Source organism: Oncorhynchus nerka, linkage group LG25, assembly GCF_034236695.1.
Source record: "Oncorhynchus nerka isolate Pitt River linkage group LG25, Oner_Uvic_2.0, whole genome shotgun sequence".
NCBI lineage: Eukaryota > Metazoa > Chordata > Actinopteri > Salmoniformes > Salmonidae > Oncorhynchus > Oncorhynchus nerka.
In genome coordinates this window covers 17,879,308-17,899,693 of record NC_088420.1, presented here as the reverse complement: position 1 = coordinate 17,899,693, position 20,386 = coordinate 17,879,308, and the positions used below count along the sequence as shown (strand labels likewise).

General features: G+C 42.9%; 1 protein-coding gene across 1 annotated transcript in view; it reads right to left on the bottom strand.

Annotated features, from left to right (window-relative positions):
- Positions 1-3,700: 3,700 nt before the first annotated feature.
- sass6 (SAS-6 centriolar assembly protein) overlaps positions 3,701-20,386 on the bottom strand; it is a 32,703-nt gene continuing 16,017 nt past the window's right edge. Inside the window, exons 10-17 of the mRNA XM_029633703.2 lie at positions 14,877-14,966; positions 14,455-14,634; positions 14,177-14,258; positions 13,902-14,035; positions 13,241-13,366; positions 12,785-12,888; positions 12,460-12,554; positions 3,701-4,384 (exon numbers count right to left, since the gene is read on the bottom strand). Of these exons, the coding sequence (XP_029489563.1) occupies positions 4,317-4,384; positions 12,460-12,554; positions 12,785-12,888; positions 13,241-13,366; positions 13,902-14,035; positions 14,177-14,258; positions 14,455-14,634; positions 14,877-14,966 (879 nt within the window). The 3' untranslated portion in view covers positions 3,701-4,316. The remainder of the gene's footprint in view (positions 4,385-12,459; positions 12,555-12,784; positions 12,889-13,240; positions 13,367-13,901; positions 14,036-14,176; positions 14,259-14,454; positions 14,635-14,876; positions 14,967-20,386) is intronic.

Below are 20,386 nucleotides of genomic sequence, written 5' to 3'. Positions count from 1 at the left end.
GCTAGCAAGCTAGACAAGCAGTCATCGTCATGAATCAAGTCGACAATCTACTGGCAAATCCTTTTCAATCCTTGTCATATGAAGATAAATAATGAAAATAAATACACATTAAACATATCGTTGCTCATTGGCCATAGAAGATGGTGCCGGAGGGGATGGCTGCCGTTTTATGGGCTCTTAACCAACTGTGCTATTTTGTTTGGTTTTTGCATTGTTTAACTTATTTTGTACATAATGTTGCTGCTACCGTCTCTTATGACCGAAAAGAGCTTCTGGACATCAGAACAGCAATTGCTCACCGTGAACTGGACAAACCATTTTTCTTTAATGAGTCGGGCGAGAGGGATTTACTCCAGACACCCGACAATACACTCGTCCCCGTCAATCGCATGAGAAAAAGACAGAAATATCGCGGAAGGAGATTGGGGTGCCTTGTAAGGATCCGGCAATGAGTGGCTAATCTGCCTTTGCCATCGGCAAATGTACAATCACTGGATAATAAAGTGAACGAACTACAAGCACGTATATCCTACCAACGGGACATTAAAACCTGTAATATCTTATTTTTCACCGAGTCGTGGCTGAACGACAACATGAATAACATATTAGCTGGCGGGTTATACACTGTAACGGCAGGATAGAACAGCAGCCTCTGGAAAGACAAGGGGTGGCGGTCTACGTATATTTGTAAACAACAGCAGGTGCACAATATCTAAGGACGTCTCAAGGCTTTGCTCGCCTGAGGTAGAGTATGTCATGATAAACTGTAGACCACACTATCTACCAAGAGAGTTTTCATCTATATTCTTCGTAGCTTTCTATTTATCATCACAAACCGATGCTGGCACTAAGACCGCACTCAATGAGGTGTATGCGGCCATAAGCAAACAGGAAACTGGTCATCCAGAGGCGGTGCTCCTAGTGGCCGGGTATTTTAATGCAGGGAAACTTATATACATTTTCGTCATTTCTACCAGCATGTTAAATGTGCAACTAGAGGAGAAAAAAAAACTCTAGACCACCTTTACTCCACACACAGAGACATCTGCAAAGCTCTCCCTCGCCCTCCATTTGGCAAATCTGACAATAATTTTATCCTCCTGATTCCTGCTTACAAGCTAAAACTAAACCAGGATGCACCAGTGACTCAGTCAATAAAAAACTGGTCAGATGAAGCAGATGCTACAAATACCTAGGTGTCTGGTTAGACTGTAAACTCTCCTTTCTATCACATAAAACATCTCCAATCCAAAGTTAAATCTAGAATTGGCTTCCTATTTCGCAACAAAGCATCCTTCACTCATGCTGCCACACATACACTCGTAAAACTGACCATCTTACCGATCCTCGACTTTGGCGATGTCATTTACAAAATAGCCTCCAACACTCTACTCAACAAATTGGATGCAGTCTATCACAGTGCCATCCGTTTTGTCACCAAAGCCCCATACACTATCCACCTCTGCAACCTGTACACTCTCGTTGGCTGGCCCTCGCTTCATACTCGTCGCCAAACCAACTGGCTCCAGGTCATCTACAAGACCCTGCTAGGTAAAGTCCCGCCTTATCTCTGCTCGCTGGTCACCATAGCTGCACCCACCCGTAGCACACGTTCCAGCAGGTACAGTGGGGAGAACAAGTATTTGAGACACTGCCGATTTTGCAGGTTTTCCTACTTACAAAGCATGTAGAGGTCTGTAATTTTTATCGTAGGTACACTTCAACTGTGAGAGACGGAATCTAAAACAAAAATCCAGAAAATCACATTGTATGATTTTTAAGTAATTCATTTGCATTTCATTGCATGAGTATTTGATCACCTACCAACCAGTAAGAATTCCAGCTCTCACAGACCTGTTAGTTTTTCTTTAAGAAACCCTCCTGTTCTCCACTCATTACCTGTATTAACTGCACCTGTTTGAACTTGTTACCTGTATAAAAGACACCTGTCCACACACTCAATCAAACAGACTCCAACCTCTCCACAATGGCCAAGACCAAACAGCTGTGTAAGGACATCAGGGATAAAATTGTAGACCTGCACAAGGCTGGGATGGGCTACAGGACAATAGGCAAGCAGCTTGGTGAGAAGGCAACAACTGTTGGCGCAATTATTAGAAAATGGAAGAAGTTCAAGATGACGGTCTGATGAGACAAAAATAGAGCTTTTTAGTCTAAACTCCACTCACCGTGTTTGTAGGAGGAAGAAGGATGAGTACAACCCCAAGAACACCATCCCAACCGTGAAGCATGGAGGTGGAAGCATCATTCTTTGGGGATGCTTTTCTGCAAAGGGGACAGGACAACTGCACCGTATTGAGGGGAGGATAGATGGGGCCATGTATGGCGAGATCTTGGCCAACACCCTCCTCCCCTCAGTAAGAGCATTGAAGATGGGTCGTGGCTGGGTCTTCCAGCATGACAATGACCCGAAACACACAGCCAGGGCAACTAAGGAGTGGCTCCGTAAGAAGCATCTCAAGGTCCTGGAGTGGCCTAGCCAGTCTCCAGCCCTGAACCCAATAGAAAATCTTTGGAGGGAGCTGAAAGTCCGTATTGCCCAGCAACAGCCCCGAAACCTGAAGGATCTGGAGAAGGTCTGTATGGAGGAGTGGGCCAAAATCCCTGCTGCAGTGTGTGCAAACCTGGTCAAGAACTACAGGAAACGTATGATCTCTGTAATTGCAAACAAAAGTTTCTGTACCAAATATTAAGTTCTGCTTTTCAGATGTATCAAATACTTATGTCATGCAATAAAATGCAAATTAATTACTTAAAAATCATACAATGTGATTTTCTGGATTTTTGTTTTAGATTCCGTCTCACAGTTGAAGTGTACCTATGATAAAAAATGACAGACCTCTACATGCTTTGTAAGTAGGACAACCTGCAAAATCAGCAGTGTATGAAATACTTGCTCTCCCCACTGTATCTACAGTACTAAATCCACATGTGCATGCATGTGTTTGTGCCAATGTTTTGTGGTGCTTCACAGTCTGTTCCATAAGGTTCTTTTTTATAGCTGTTTTTTTACTGCTTGCATCAGTTACTTGATGCAGAATAGAGCCATGACTACATGGAACTCTATGTAGTACTGTGTGCCTCCCATAGTCTGTTCTGGACTTGGGAACTGTGACTTTGCACACAATCATCAGAATAGAAAGGAGTGGGAGGCCCCGGAGCACAACTGAGCAAGAAGACAAGTACATTATTGTCTAGTTTGAGAAACAGAAGCCTCACAAGTCCTCAACTGGCAGCTTCATTAACTAGTACCCGCAAAACACCAGTCTCAATGTCAACAGTGAAGAGGCGACTCTGGGATGCCTGTCTTCAAGGCAGAGTTGCAAAGAAAAAGACATATCTCAGACTGGCCAATAAAAAATAAAAGATTAAGATGGGCAAAAGAACAGACACTGGACTCTGCCTAGAGGGCCAGCATCCTGGAGTCCTCTTCACTGTTGACTTTGAGACTGGCGTTTAATCAGTTTATTGATGTGCCACACCTGTCAGGTGGATGGTATATCAAAAGGAAACATGCTTATTAACAGGGATGTAAACTAATTTAAATGAACAAGCTTTTAGTGTACATGGAAAATTTCTGGGATTGTTTATTTCAAGCTCATGAAACCAACACTTTACATGTTGTGTTTATATTTTTGTTCATTGTAGCTAGTTGATCAGAGAGAGACTAGACAACAGATTCTGAAAACAAAACTTTAATCTACAGATATACACACACATTAATGACTCATTTCATACACCCATATGTACAGTTTTTACACAGCAAACACTTCAGTAGCAATCATTTTGTGGTTCATGCTCTGTTCATCAATACGCTGGTGATGACTTACGATTAGCATGTACATGTTAACCTTTCTCTGGTTATCTTTTATCAAATTGTTGCACCATGAGAACAGACGGCAGCTTTTCTTGAGGAACACTCATTGGTAGAACGTATCATTCGTACCAGGACTTGAGTACTATTGAGTGTTAAAAGTTATGAAGACACCCAGAGCAACATGATGACAGCATTAGTTATGTCAATGCTAATTATGAGTAAGACGTGACGACAAAGTTATTTTTTAAACAAACCAACAAACGTAATATTTGGCAAACCGATCAAGTGGCTTAATTACTATTGATTGGTTGTCTTTTTAATAAATACTTGGAAACACAGCAGGTTAAAAACATTAACATAGGCGGAGGTACTGTGAGAATCTGTGGTTGGTCGAACAATTCACTCTCCTTAGGTCACAGTGGTATTCAGTGGTGTGTTGTGGAGTGGACATTACAGTAGTTCTTGGCTCCATTCCTTCTCAGCCAGGGAAGTAAGCGGACGACAGAGGGTGCAGGCCAGGCTTGGCTGGTGGTGGCCTTGGAACATCTAGAGACAAATGGGGGGGAAAATGAAGTCGTATGACAGACAAAATCTGAATCTTAATTCAGCAAGGTTACTGACAATGTGCAAGACAATAGCTGTGTTCGAATACTCATACTAACTGCACTATTTGTGATGTTAATTGAGTATATAGTATGCTTATTGGTCATAATATGGATATAGTATGCCAAAAGTTCCAGGCTGTCGTACTAAATTCGCCAAAATATTAAGTAAACATGCAGAGGACACTATATTTCTGTACTTTAGGGCCCATACTGCAATTCAGGAAATAGGCGTGGCGTCACATGTTCAGATTTTAAGAAAATGGCGGAAAATATGCACCCATACAACGAGAGCGGATACAAATGCATTGCTTTAACTAATTATGACAATGTTAAACAATGTAAAAAGTAATGATTTTTCAAATAAGTTACCTTACATGTTATGTTGGCTGACAGTTTGTTAGTTACGCTGTCCTTACGAACCACATAGCTTATCATTACAACCGTATGCACCAGTATGTAAGCTAACGTTAGTTGGCTAATAATACAGCAAACTTGACAGTATGTTAAGTATAAGCTAACTACCCCATGTTAATTTACTTGATTAATCCTGTCATTCTTAGCTAAATGTTATCGTCGTTGTGCGTTCAATGGACATTCTGCTGCTTTCGTAAATTCGCTCTGGCTATTTTCTCCGATTTCAGAGCACTCTCGTCTGAGTGTACCAGAGCGCAGAATAATGGATTTACGAGCGCGCCAACACCCATTGAATGTGGCCGGTGTCAGTAAAAGTCGGCAAAAAAAACGTAATTAAATTGTTACCAGAAGTACAGTCACCAACTTTCTGGATAATAAACTGCCTAACCGGCTCTGCTAGGGCGAGTAAAATGGTCAGTGGTCTCATTTGTGTCTGGAAGTAGCTAGCCAACATCAGCTTGGGTGGTTGACTGCCGCTGTAAAGTCAGAACGCTCAAATCAACCCTATTCCTCGGCAGAGCATCCAGTGTGCGCTCCATAAATTCAATCTGGAGGATAGAATTAACACACCCGAAATCGTAAACTGTCCAACTAGTCATTTGTAACAAGAAGTTGCATAGCAACAGCATCAACTTCAGGTAGACCGGCAAAGAGCTAGTACGCTCAACTGAAAGGATACTGTTCGTTTACAGTATAATAAAATTAACTAATAGTATGTAGTGTACAGTATGTTAGTATGGTTATTCTAACACAGATAATGTGTATGATTTTAAAAAAGCAGAACAAACCCATTGGGTTTAGTTTAATCAATTTGGTTTCAATGTAATTTGTCAACGTACATGGAATTTGTAAAGGCCGACTCTTTTCTCTGTGTATATCAATGATGTTGCTCTTGCTGCGGGCGATTCCCTGATCCACCTCTACGCAGACGACACCATTCTATACACTTTCGGCCCGTCATTGGACACTGTGCTATCTAACCTCCAATCGAGCTTCAATGCCATACAACACTCCTTCCGTGGCCTCCAACTGCTCTTAAACGCTAGTAAAACCAAATGCATGCTTTTCAACCGATCGCTGCCTGCACCCGCTTGCCCGACTAGCATCACCACACTGGATGGTTCCGACCTTGAATATGTGGACACCTATAAGTACCTAGGTGTCTGGCTAGACTGCAAACTCTCCTTCCAGACCCATATCAAACATCTCCAATCGAAAATCAAATCAAGAGTCGGCTTTCTATTCCGCAACAAAGCCTCCTTCACTCACGCTGCCAAGCTTACCCTAGTAAAACTGACTATCCTACCGATCCTCGACTTCGGCGATGTCATCTACAAAATGGCTTCCAACACTCTTCTCAGCAAACTGGATGCAGTTTATCACAGTGCCATCCGTTTTGTCACTAAAGCACCTTATACTACCCACCACTGCGACTTGTATGCTCTAGTCGGCTGGCCCTCGCTACATATTCGTCGCCAGACCCACTGGCTCCAGGTCATCTACAAGGCCATGCTAGGCAAAGCTCCGCCTTATCTCAGCTCACTGGTCACGATGGCAACACCCATCCGTAGCACGCGCTCCAGCAGGTGTATCTCATTGAGCATCCCCAAAGCCAACACCTCATTCGGCCGCCTTTCGTTCCAGTACTCTGCTGCCTGTGACTGGAACGATTTGCAAAAATCGCTGAAGTTGGAGACTTTTATCTCCCTCACCAACTTCAAACATCAGCTATCTGAGCAGCTAACCGATCGCTGCAGCTGTACATAATCTATTGGTAAATAGCCCACCCATTTTCACCTACCTCATCCCCACAGTTTTTATGTATTTACCTTTCTGCTCTTTTGCACACAAATATCTCTACCTGTACATGATCATCTGATCATTTATCACTCCAGTGTTAATCTGCAATATTGTAATTATTCGCCTACCTCCTCATGCCTTTTGCACACATTGTATATAGACTCCCCTTTTTTTTCTCTACTGTGTTATTGACTTGTTAATTGTTTACTCCATGTGTAACTCTGTGTTGTCTGTTCACTCTGCTATGCTTTATCTTGGCCAGGTCGCAGTTGCAAATGAGAACCTGTTCTCAACTAGCCTACCTAAAAGGTGAAATAAAAAATAAATTAAATTAAATTTAAAAAACTAATAAGCAATGCAAACTGTTGAGTGAAATTTCAACAACAGGATTAAGTCAAAATTGTAACCAATTTAACAGACAATTCTTGTATAAAATATGTTGAATTTGTACCTTTTTTATTTTACCTTTATTTAACTAGGCAAGTCAGTTAAGAACAAATTCTTATTTTCAATGACGGCCTAGGAACAGTGGGTTAACTGCCTGTTCAGGGGCAGAACGACAGATTTGTACCTTGTCAGCTCGGGGGTTTGAACTTGCAAGCTTCCAGGTACTAGTCCAACGCTCTAACCACTAGGCTACGCTGCCGCCCCCTTTGAAATGGACCTTCAACGTTATACAGTGTACAAAACAGTAAGAACACCTGCTCTTTCCATGAGACTGACCAGGTGAGAACTATGGTCACTTGTATAAATTCACTTAAATCAATGTAGTCGTGGCCAAAAGTTGAGAATGACACAAATCTAAATGTTCATTAAGTCTGCTGCCTCAGTTTGTATGATCGCAATTTGCATATACTCCAGAATGTTATTTAGAGTGATCAGGTGAATTGCAATTAATTGCAAATTCCCTCTTTGCCATGCAAATGAACTGAATCCCCAAAAAACATTTCCACTGCATTTCAGCCCTGCCACAAAAGGACCAGCTGACATCATGTCAGTGATTCTCATTAACACAGGTGTGAGTGTTGATGAGCACAAGGCTGGAGATCACTCTGTCACGCTGATTCAGTTTGAATAACAGACTGGAACCTTCAAAAGGAGGGTGGTGCTTGGAATCATTGTTCTTCCTCTGTCAACCATGGTTACCTGCAAGTAAACACATGCCGTCATCATTGTGCTTTGCACAAAAAGGGCTTCACAGGCAAGGATATTGCTGCCAGTAAGATTGCACCTAAATCAACCATTTATCGGATCATCAAGAACTTCAAGGAGAGCGGTTCAATTGTTCTGAAGAAGGCTTCAGGGCGCTCAAGAAAGTCCAGCAAGTGCCAGGACCGTCTCCTAAAGTTGATTCAGCTGTGGGATCGGGGCACCACCAGTATAGAGCTTGCTCAGGAATGGCAGCAGGCAGGTGTGAGTGCATTTGCACGTACAGTGAGGGAAAGACATTTGGAGGATGGCCTGGTGTCAAGAAGGGCCGTAAAGAAGCCACTTCTCTCCAGGACAAACATCAGGGACAGACTGATATTCTGCATAAGGTACAGGGATTGGACTGCTGAGGATTGGGTAAAGTCATTTTCTCTGATGAATCCCCTTTCCGATTGTTTGGGGCATCCAAATAAAAGCTTGTCCGGAGAAGACAAGGTGAGCGCTACCATCAGGCCTGTGTCATGCCAACAGTAAAGCATCCGGAGACCATTCATGTGTGGGGTTGCTTCTCAGCCAAGGGAGTGGGCTCACTCACAATTTTGCCAAAGAACACGGCCATGAATAAAGAATGGTACCAACTTCGAGGGCAACTTCTCCCAACCATCCAGGAACAGTTTGGTGACAAACAATGCATTTTCCAGCATGATGGAGCACCTTGCCATAAGGCAAAAGTGATAACTAGGTGGCTCTGGGAACAAAACATCAATATTTTGGGACCATGGCCAAGAAACTCCCCAGACAAAACCCCACAAATTCTGACAAACTCCAAGCATTGATTATGCAAGAATGGGCTGCCATCAGTCAGGATGTGGCCCAGAAGTTAATTGACAGCATGCCATGGGCAGATTGCAGAGGTCTTGGAAAAAGAAGGGTCAACAATGCAAATATTGACTCTTTGCATCAACTTCGTGTAATTGTCAATAAAAGCCTTTGACACTTATGAAATGCTTATAATTATACTTCAGTATTCCAATGTAACACCTGACAAAAATATCTAAAGACACTGAAGCAGCAAACTTTATGGAAATTAATATTTGTGTCATTCTCCAAACTTTTGGCCACGACTGCAGAAGGGGAGGAGACAGGTTAAAGAAGGATTTTTAAGCCTTGAGACAATTGAGACATGGATTGTGTGTGTGCCATTCAAAGACAAGTATGTAAGTGCCTTTGAACAGGATATGGTAGTAGGTGCCAGGCACACCGATTTGAGTGAGTCAAGAACTGCAACGCTGCTGGGTTTTTCCACTCTAAACAGTTTCCCATGTGTATCAAGAATGGTCCACCACCCAAAGGACATCCAGCCAACTTGACAACTGTGGGAAGCATTGGAGTCAACATGGGCCCGCATCCCTGTGGAATGCTTGACATCTTGGAGAGGCCATGCCTGAAGAATTGAGGCTGTTCTGAAGGCAAACGGGGGGGGGGGGGGGTGCAACTCAATATTAGGAAGGTGTTCCTAATGTGTTGTACACTAAGTGGAAACGTCACTATCTAAAGAATTAATTAATTAAATGTGCAGGCTGGGCAGCCCCTCCTACTGATTTAGTCTCCCATCCAATGCAATTTTTTAAAACCCCTTTTCTCCCCAATTTTGTGATATCCAATTCGTAGTTACAGTCTTGTCCCATCGCTGCAACTCCTGTACGGACTCGGGAGAGGCAAAGGTCGAGAGCCATGCGTCCTCCGAAACACGACTCTGCCAAGCCGTACTGCTTCTTGACACACTGCTCACTTTACCCGGAAGCCAGCCGCACCAATGTGTCGCAGGAAACACTGTACAATAGGCGACCGTGTCAGCGTGCATGCGCCCGGCCCGCCATAAGGAATCGCTAGAGCACGATGGGACAAGGATATCCCGGCCAGCCAAACCCTTCCCTAATCCAGACGACACTGGGCCAATTGTGTGAACCCGGATCTGTAGTGACAATGCAGTGCCTTAGACCTGAGTCATGGAATCAGGCAGAACTCCTATCAGCAATACAAGGTTTATTTGAGCAATTGCAAGGATGATCTCCCTATCAGGATGAACCCGGATAGGATCTAGACTATTTACAAGTCCCTCCGTCTTTATATACTCCACCAACACAAAAAGCTTCTTATCCCTCAGAGGGAGGCAAGCCTACAAAAGAGATACATAAGGGTAATTAGTTATACTCCCTTAAAGCATTCAAACAAACAAAAACAGGTTCTAACCAGTTCTTACAGCCTGTGTGTCTTAAGATAGGGGAGTGATGCTCTTTAGAGCCTAAACAGACAGGAGAAGAATTCAACCTGGATGGCTTTCAGTGTCACAGAGATAAGGAACAAATAACAAATCACTCCATTGTTGGGTGTATGACGAGGTTACTGGACAGCTGTGGGAAATGACCAGTGACTAACAAAGTGTTTGCAGTCACAACAGCATTAGACTAATAAAATCATTTTGCTCCAATACTTTGTCAAAGACTACTACTAATGTGCCATCATGAGAATGATTAATTACTAAATATATTTATTGTTCCTATCGAAGTCATTCCAAAGGTTAGGTTTAATAACAGAGCAAATTAAATGCAACCATACTTTAAAAGTCATATATAAATCAATGATAGTATTTAGGCCTATATAGCATTTACAAAGTCATCCTCCACTAGTTTCAATTCAACCCCGGGTTCAACCAAAAGAATAGACAATGCATATAGGCCTAGGGTTTCAAGCTTTGGTTGATTTTAAAACAAAAATCTAAGTTAAAGAATAGTAATAAATCAAACTTTATTTAAGTCTGATTAGATTAAGTCCTATTCTTTATCTTGGATTTTTGGTTGAGATGGAGACGTGAATCCAACATATCAATTATTTATTTGTAGACAAAAGTTAAGGCTGATTTACAGACTAAGGTCTAGCAGTATTTATTCAACCTTAAAATGATTAACACATCCATGGCGACATTGAGGTTAGCCTAATGTAGTAGCCTAACTAGAAATGTCTTGTTATCTAATCATAGAAAACTTGCATGTTCTAGATAGCATGCAAAGGTTGCAGGTCTGTGGATTGCTGTAATCTGTGCAGAATTTCAAACAGCTTTGATCTTTATTCACCCATTTTAAGTTTCACTGTGCTTCATCTAATAGCAGAAAGGTTGAAATCACATTGATCAACGTCTCAACCAAATATCACCCACATTTCCATGTTGAAATGATGTGGTGTGCCCAGTGGGAAGGGACATGCCCTCTCTGGGATCATTCGGGACGCTAGCGTCCCACCTCGCCAACAGCCAGTGAAATTGCAGGGCGCCAAAGCCAAATTCAAAACAACAGAAATCTCATAATTAAAATTCCTCAACCATACAAGTATTTTACAGCATTTTAAAGATACACTTCTCATTAATCCAACCACCGTGTCCGTTTTCAAAAAGGCTTTTCGGTGAAAGTAGAACATATCATTATGTTAGGTCAGCAACTAGTCACAGAAAGCATTCAGCCATTTTCCAACCAAAGAGAGGCGTCACAAGAAGCAGATATATAGATAGTGATTAATTCTAACCTTTGACAATCTTCATCAGATGACACTCCTAGGACTCAATGTTACACAATACATGTATGTTTTGTTAGATCAAGTTCCTATTTATATCCAAAAACCTCAGATTACATTGGAGCCATGAAATGCTTCCAATTTCCAGAGAAATTGCAGAGAGCCACATCAAATAACAGAAATACTCATCATAAACTTTGATGAAAGATACATGTTTTACACAGAATTAAAGATAAACTTGTTCTTAATGCAACCGCTGTGTCAGATTTCAAAAAAGCTTTACGGCAAAAGCACAATATTCAATAATCTGAGCCACAGAAGCAAGCCATACAGTTACCCGTCAAATTGTGGAGTCAACAAAAGTCATAAATATATTTATAAATCTTCACTTACCTTTGCTGATCTTCGTCGGAATGCACACCCAGGACTCCCACAATAAATGTTTGTTTTGTTCGATTACGTCCATATTTATGTCTAAATACGGTCTTTTTGTAATAAATCTTCAATAATATTCCAACCGGACAAAAGCCTATTCATTACAGAGGAAAAATAAGGAACAGCGTGACCGCGCAGTAAACAACTGATTGGCCTCAGCCTAGTCCACTTGTTGAAACAGCTGTAATTCGACACCATTCCACAATAGAAGCCTCAAACAACTTTCTAAAGGCTGTTGACATCTGCTGGAAGCCTTGGGAAGTGCAACCTGGCCCCATAGACACAGTATATTGGATAGGCGATCACTTAAATGAAACTACAAACCTCAGATTTCCCACTTCCTGGTTGGATTCGTCTCAGGTTTTTCCGCATGTCATATGAGTTCTGTTATACTCACAGACATCATTCAAACAGTTTTAGAAACTTCAGAGTGTTTTCTATCCAATACTACTAATAATATGCATATATTAGCATCTGGGACAGAGTAGCAGGCAGTTTACTCTGGGCACCTTATTCATCCAAGCTACTCAATACTGCTCCCCTGTCACCAAGAAGTTAATAGGCATGTAGAGTGAACTTCCCCTCATAAACTGGCATCACTCAAACAAATAACCCCCAGTGTCTACAAAGCAGTTATGGATGTGGTCTTACCTCTGTTGAGGTGCATGCCAGACAACAGACCACGGAGGGGAATGCTGTCGTCTCGCTTCTCAAAGTACTTGGACTCCAACCCAGCAGGCTCGCCACTACAAGTTCAAAAAAGAGAAAGAAGAATAAGACCGTTATGAAGATGGAAAAAAAGGCAGTCTGAATGGAAGGCCCAGAGAATAAAGTAGATGGTCTTGGGCTCTTGCTGATGGACCATCCATAAACCGGAGATATTTTCATGCAACAGTGAGCAGAGAAAACATTTCTGAACACTTCCAAGTTAATTCTGATGCTGAAAGCACACAACGTAACAGAGAGCTGGACTCACTTCTCTTTGTTGGAGGGCTGAGGGGGATGCTGTGCTGTGGGGCTCCCATCCCTCACATCCACAGGAGACATGCCGGGCTTGGTACTCATCGGGTTAAACTGGACCTGCAATTCAGTCCAGGTCAACAAAAAAGTCTGAATTCAAGCAAACCCCCAAATACAGCTGAAACGAGTTAGAAATACAACAAAATTGAGTTCAAGCTGCCTTATCCCACACCTCATAGAATTATTGGTTCTTCCAAGATTAAATTATAGTCGACGTAAGGAATTGTTCATTGTTATCCAAACCTACATCCATACCTGCTTTAGGTAAATCATCCAGGTTGCTATTCATGATGTGGCCCAAATTCAAGGCTGTGTCATTGCAAAACCACACCTATTTCAACACACTTCTAAATATAGCATGAAAGTTTAATTAGAATTTCAGCATAACAAAGGAGAAAAAAAATGAGCCTGCCTTGGCTCCAGGGCCCTGGTTGTGTAGTGAGAAGACGGAGCGGCTGGACAGAGGGAGTTTGGAGTTCAGCGTGGACGTGATGGGGTAGCCCTGTCCGGCCGAGGAGGGAAACGCTCGGCTGTCCAGCTGAAAACAAAGTCAAGCACACGTGACTTGAGCTGATCTGATTGTGTGCACTTTGCTGGTCAAATCGTAACTGGTCGAATCGTAAAAGGTAGACTTGACAATATGTCATCATCATTCACAACATTGCAAACCTTGCAGATAGAAATACCATGAATAGAGCTGACATGATTCCTTGTTATACATAACAAGTTTATTCATATATCTGAATATTCCAAAACTGTGTGTCCTGCCGCCTGCGTAACGCATCCCTGCTAACAGAAAACAATCCAATTTAAATCTGCCAAATGCCAACAGCAGCAGATCGTCTTAGCAGATTCAATTTTTATTGACGTCTATAAGCAGGAAGTTTCCCTGCCTGTGTATGATGTCATATGGCAGAGTCTGCCTTTAAGACGCATACATACAACTCAAATTAACTTTAAAATCGACACACGTATATAAAACTGCAATTAAAAACACAAAACACGATACCCACTGCAACTAAAACATATCAAACCAATATCTTACCGTGTACTATGACATGTTTAGTGCTTACCATGTTGTGAGATGCACCGCCCATCCTCTGTCCAGTTGAGGCTGAGAGAGTTGAAGGAGTCTCAAACGTTCCAAGGATCTCCGGCTTCCTGGATAACTGGTTCTCATTCAGCTGTTTGTTCAGCCACATTATAACTGAAGGATAAGACAAATCCATTGTTGCAGGGGAAGACTAAATGAATACAAACAGTAGGTCATTTGATAACAGCCAAGGTTAAGCGCAAAATCATGTAGTTGTATTTTTTGTGAAACATTTCTTTAAACGACCTTCCATACCATTCTCGTTTGTTTTCAGCACCTCCCTGCTTTCATCTAATTTCTGAACCGTCTCCTCCAACTGCTCCTTCAATTTCGACACCTACAGTGGAAGTTACAACCAAAAAGATCAATCCAAACTTGACACCCAATAATTATGTCAGCGCCCACTACTCCTCAGAACTTGGCTTGCGCTTGTGCGCGCACACACACACACACTTTCGGCAGCCACTCCTGACCATTTTTGTTATTCTCAGATTCGCATTTAAGGTAGTGGACACTCTAATGGAAACACACACCTCCTCGTCTCTATGCTTGAGCTGCTGCTGAGTGTCCTGCAGGTCTCTCTGGGCTTTGTGCAGCCTCTCCTGGGTCTCCTGAAGCACCTTCTCCTGAGACACCATCACAGTGTTCTTCACCTTGATCTTCCCCACCAGGCCCCTCAGCTCTCCCTGCAGCTTCTTGATGATGCCATTGGCCTAGGAAGTCAACACGAGGTAGTGTCAAGACGGTACTTCACCCCCACGCTCAATGTGTTCTTTCTCAAAGGGGATGTGATCAGACCCAAGACAAAATTGCTATCTATATTTAGACTCAAATAAGTACATGAGTGGACAAGGACTTGTGGATTTGAACTTGACTGGATTGAGTCTATGACCATGTATTGTCAGACCATGACATGCATAACAAAAAGCCATGACTGGAAATGTAAGTAACCCACCTTTATGAGTTCCTCAGACAGGGATTTCACTGTGGCTTCCAGTTTTCCCATTTGGAGTTGTTTGCTTTCGGCATTTCCTTCAACTGAGTTCTACACACAAACACAGAATGTCACATGTTGTATAGCACACTGTGTTACATATACAACTAATATAAGGACAGGACATGAGACGGGAGTAGAAATTAACGTCGGCATTGTTTAATGCATTTCACAGGAAGAACATTCCAAGCATTTCAACGTAGGTAAGCAAGGGAGGGTTACAAGTGCCCTAAAGGGACAAAACTAGAATATCAATACACAACATATTCCTCCTCCTTTACCTTTGATGACTCATAAGGAAAAAGTAAATATTCACTGTTCTGCCTCGTTTTCTTTTTAATATAAGTTATCTTGATGTAAATAAATGAACTTTTCAGAATAGCCTTTTCTAAACTAGGGATAGAGGGTAGACTGCCTCAGTCCCCAGACTTAAGCCAGGGGTCTATTCTGCTCCAATGTCGGAGGTTAGTCTGAACTAAATAGTCAACCTATCAGGGGGTCGTCTTTCTCTTGCAGGGTAATGACGACGTACAGGTGAGTCTACAGTCACATTATCTCTGAGTCTGAGTGGTGATGGTGTATGCCCAGACCGGGGTGCAACAGTACCCTGAGTAGGCACACTGGCTGGTTCAGGTGAGTCTAGAGTACTTTCCACATTTGTAGGTTGCTGCAATGGATGTTCAGGTGATAGCTCATAGTCATGGTAGGTCTCCAGTAGCTGATCTTGGTTTGTCCCTTGACAGGAGTCATCTCTGAGGTTGGTTCCTGGCAACAGTTGATCCACGTGTCTCCTCCAGATGATGTTTTCTGGTGTGTGAACTGTGTCGGACACAGGCCCTGTTTGTGCAACCACTGTGGCTGGTATCCACTTTGGACCTTTGCAGTAGTTCTGAGCAAGAACCCTCTCTCCAGCTATGAAGCTTTTGTCTCTTGCTTTGCTCCGTCTCTCCACCTGTGCTCTCTGTACAACCCGTCTTGTCTTTGGAGGTCGAGTCACGTGCGAAGCAGTCTTTTCATCATGGGTGCCACATTGGTTGTAGGGTGGGGAGTGTTTCTGTAGGTTAAAACCTGTTTGGGATAGGGGGCAGCATTTTCACAAGCGCGCCCAGAGTAAACTGCCTGCTACTCAGTCCCAGTTGCTAATATATGCATATTATTAGTAGATTTGGATAGAAAACACTCACGTTTCTAAAACTGTTTGAATTATGTCTGTGAGTATAACAGAACTCATATGGCAGGCGAAAACCTGAGAAAGATTTCCCACTTCCTGGTTGAATTTGAGGTTTGTAGTTTTTCAAAGCTTGGCCTATTGAAAACAGTGTCTATGGCGTCAAATTGCACTTCCTAAGGCTTCCACTAGATGTCAACCGTCTTTAGAAGGCTCTTTGTGTCAGTGGTCTGGCAGAGTGCCACGAGCTTGTGACGCGCGGTGATGTGAGAGGTAGCTCTCGTTCCATTGCTTTTCTACAAACAAAGGAATTCTCCGCTTGGAACATTATTGAAGATTTATCTAAAAAACATCCTGAAGATTGATTCTACACATCGTTTGACATGTTTCTACAGACTGTAACGGAACTGTTGGACTTTGTCTGGACCTTGTGCCTCATGAAGATGGATTACTGGGCGGAACGCATTAACAACAAGGAGGAATTTGGACATAAATGATGAACTTTATCAAACAAATCAAACATTTATTGTGGAACTGGGATTCCTGGGAGTGCATTCTGATGAAGATCAAAGGTAAGTGAATATTTATAAAATGCTATTTCTGACTCCAACATGGCGGATATCTCTTTGGCTTGATTTGTCGTCTGAGCGCTGTACTCAGATTATTGCATGGTGTGCTTTTTCCGTAAAGTTTTTTAAAATCTGACACAGCAGTTGCATTAAGGAGAAATCTCTATAATTCTGTGAATAACACGTGTCTTTTATCAATGTTTATTATGAGTATTTCTGGAAATTGATGTGGCTCTCTGCAAAATCACCAGATGTTTTGGAAGAAAAACATTACTGAACGTAACGCGCCAATGTAAACAGATTTTTGGATATAAATATGCACTTTATTGAACAAAACATACATGTATTGTGTAACATGTCATATGAGTGTCATCTGATGAAGATCAAAGGTTAGTGATGAATTTTATCGATATTTCTGCTTTTGTGACAACTATCTTTGGCTGGAAAAATAGCTGTGTGTGTTTTTGTGACTTGGCTCTGACCTAACAATCATATGTTGTGCTTTCGCTGTAAAGCCTTTTTGAAATCGGACACGATGGGTAGATTAATAACAAGAAGTTTCTTTCATTTGGTGTATTGCACTTGTTAATGTGTAAAAGTTACATATTTCAAAAAAATAATTTTTAATTTCGCACGCTGCCTTTTCAGCGGAATGTTGTCGAGGGGTGCCGCTAGCGGAACCCCTAGCCATAAGAAGTTTTAACAAGAAGGTGTTTAGACACCCATTAAGGGAGCCGTTCTCGTGATGATTTTAAAGCCTGCTTCATCGTTTGGACAAACCTTTCAGCGAGGCCATTCGTAGGAGGGTGATACGGCGCTGACTTGATGTGCTGAATTCCATTTGCTGAATTCCATTTCCGGAACTCTTCAAACACCAGTTGGGGGCCATTATCACTAACGAGTTGCGTCGGCAAGCCGAAGAGACTGAAGATTGACCGTAGCTCTTCGATGGCTCTCTCCGCTGAGATGCTCTTCATCACTGTGACCTCAGGCCATTTGCTGTGTGCGTCAACTACGACTAAGAAAATTACGATCCTCCAGTGGGCCTGCATAGTCTGTGGACTCGCTTCCAAGGCGCCTCTGGGAAGTCCCATGGGTGTAGTGGCGCTAGCTGAGGAATGTTCCTCATCTTTTGACATGCAGAACATGACTTGACTTTGTCTTCGATAGCTGTGTCCAGACCTGGCCACCAAAAGTAGCTGCGTGCAATCTCCTTCATTCGCACCATGCCACAGTGCACTGAATGGAGTTCTTCAAGCACCTGCCTTCTCAGTGGTGGCGGTATGATGACTCGAAAACCCCATAGCAAGCATCCAAACTGAAGTGTGAGCTTGTTTCTCCTCACTGGGTAAGGTTGTAGGCTGTCCGACATCTCCTTTTCCACGAGTGACAATGTCCACAACCTCAGACATCACTGGATCAGTGTGGGATCAGTGTGGGTGAACTTTTTCCACTTGGACAGATGTAACTAGGGCGTTCGTCATTTCCTTGAAGTAGAAGATTTCAGCCTGGGAGTGCTTAGTGTGTGTGTGACAGGTAAGGGTAGCCTTGAGAGGCCGTCTGCATTGCAGTGCTGCTCAGACCTCCTGTACTTGATATCGTACTGGTGAGAAGATAACAATAACGCCCATCGCTGCATGCGGCTGGCTGCAAGCGACGGAATGCCGGTGTGGGGACCAAAGATGGAGGTGAGGGGTCTATGGTCCGTCAGCAGTGTGAATAGTCGGCCAAACAGAAACTGATGAAATTTCTTAACTACAAACACAATTGCGAGTGCTTCACGCTCTATCTGTGCATAATAGCTCTCTGCTTTACTTAAGGTCCTTGATGCGAAAGCAATTGGCCTTTCTTCACCTGATGGCATGATGTGTGACACAACCACACCAACGCCATAAGGCAATGCATCACATGCCAACTGTAATGGCAAGTTGGGGTTGAAGTGGGTTAGGGCCTCTGACTGAGCTAAGGCTGTTTTCACTTTCTTGAAGGCCTCCTCACATCGGTCTGTGCACTTCCACTGTTTGGTTTAATTCAAAGGTTCATGCAGTGGCTTTAACATGTTGGCTAGGTTTGGCACAAACTTTGCGTAGTATGTCAGTAGTCCTAAGAATGATCTCAGCTGACTCACGTTCTGTGGGGATGGAGCTTCCGTCAACGGCCTTCACCTTCGATGGCGCCTTGTGGAGCCCCGAACTGTTGATGACGTGGCCCAGGTACTCAACAGAGGGCCGGAAAAACTTGCATTCGTCCAACCGGACCCTCAGACCGTACTCCTCCAATCTCTGTAGTGTAGCGTTCAGGTTTCTCAGGTGCTCCTGCTCGTCTTTGCCGGTGATGAGTAGATCATCGAAGTAACATTGGACCCCAGTGAGCCCGCTCAGTATCGGGTCCATAGCTCTATGAAATAAGGCCGGAGCTGAGGTGATTCCAAAAGGAAGCCTCCAGTACCTGTACAGTCCTTTGTGAGTCACTATGATCAACAGTTCTTGTGACTCTTGGTCCACATGCATCTGTAGATAGACTTATGTCAGGCCTATCTTACTGATTTTTTGTCCTCCAGCTAAACCAGAAAAGAGGTAGTCAATGAGGGGTAGTGGATATTTTTCAGCAGTCAAGACTGGGTTAATGGTGACTTAGAAATCACCAGAGTCTGAGTGAGCCATCTTTTTTTATGACTGGAACAACGGGTGTAGCCCATTCACTGGATCCAATACTCCACTCTCGACTAGTCTGTTTAGCTCAATTTCAACTTTAGGTTTTATGGCGTATGGGACAGGTCTAGCTTTGAAGCATTTTGGCTTGCTGTTTGGTTTAACTGTTATGTCCTTCATACTGCCAAGTTCTTCTTTGAACACATCCGCGTGTTTCCTCAATATCCCTTGTAGGTATGTGTCCTCTTTTGCAACCATGTGAATTTCCTGCCAGTTTAGTTTGATCTTTACCAGCCATGTGCGTCCTAGCAATGCTGGATGGTTGCCTTTCACAATGTAGCATGGTAGCTTTACCTTCTGTTTGTTGAGCTCCACTGTAACAATCACGCTTCCTCTCACTGAAGCCATCTCATCGGTGTATGTTTTCAGCGTCATCTCTGTGGGCTGTAGTGTGAGGTGATGTAGTTTCTCCTTGTATACAGCCTCAGACAGCGAAGATATGGCTGCTCCAGTGTCCATTTGCATCCGTACTGCGTTTCCATCCAGTAGCGGTGTCACCCAGTACCCGTATCCATTGTCTGAAATGGACAAAACATGCAAAGATTCTTCCCCTTCAGAGAAGGTATCACTTTGTTCATCCTCCGTGTGCTCCATTTTATGCACTTTCTTTTTGTACTTCCTGAAGTCGCTTTTCCTTTGTTCAGTACTTTTGTTTTTACATGCACGTTCGATGTGACCCTTTTTCCCACAACTTCTGCAGTCTAAGTCATTGCACCAACACTCCTCTGCTTGGTGACCTGGTTTCCCACAGCGATAGCATGGCTTTCCACCTCCTACCTTGATTTTTAACCACGTAGACACCTTAAGCACTTTGGTTGATGCACTTAGCTGTTGTGCGTCTTTATTTGCCATTTCCATTGACGTACTCACTTCTATTGCTCTCTGCAATGATAAATTACTCAGTCATAAGGCGTTTCTGAATTGCCTCGCTGCGCATGCCACACACTAACCTATCACGTATAGTATCACTCATTGATCTCCCAAATTCACAGTGTTCATTCAGATAACTGTTTAAATACAGCC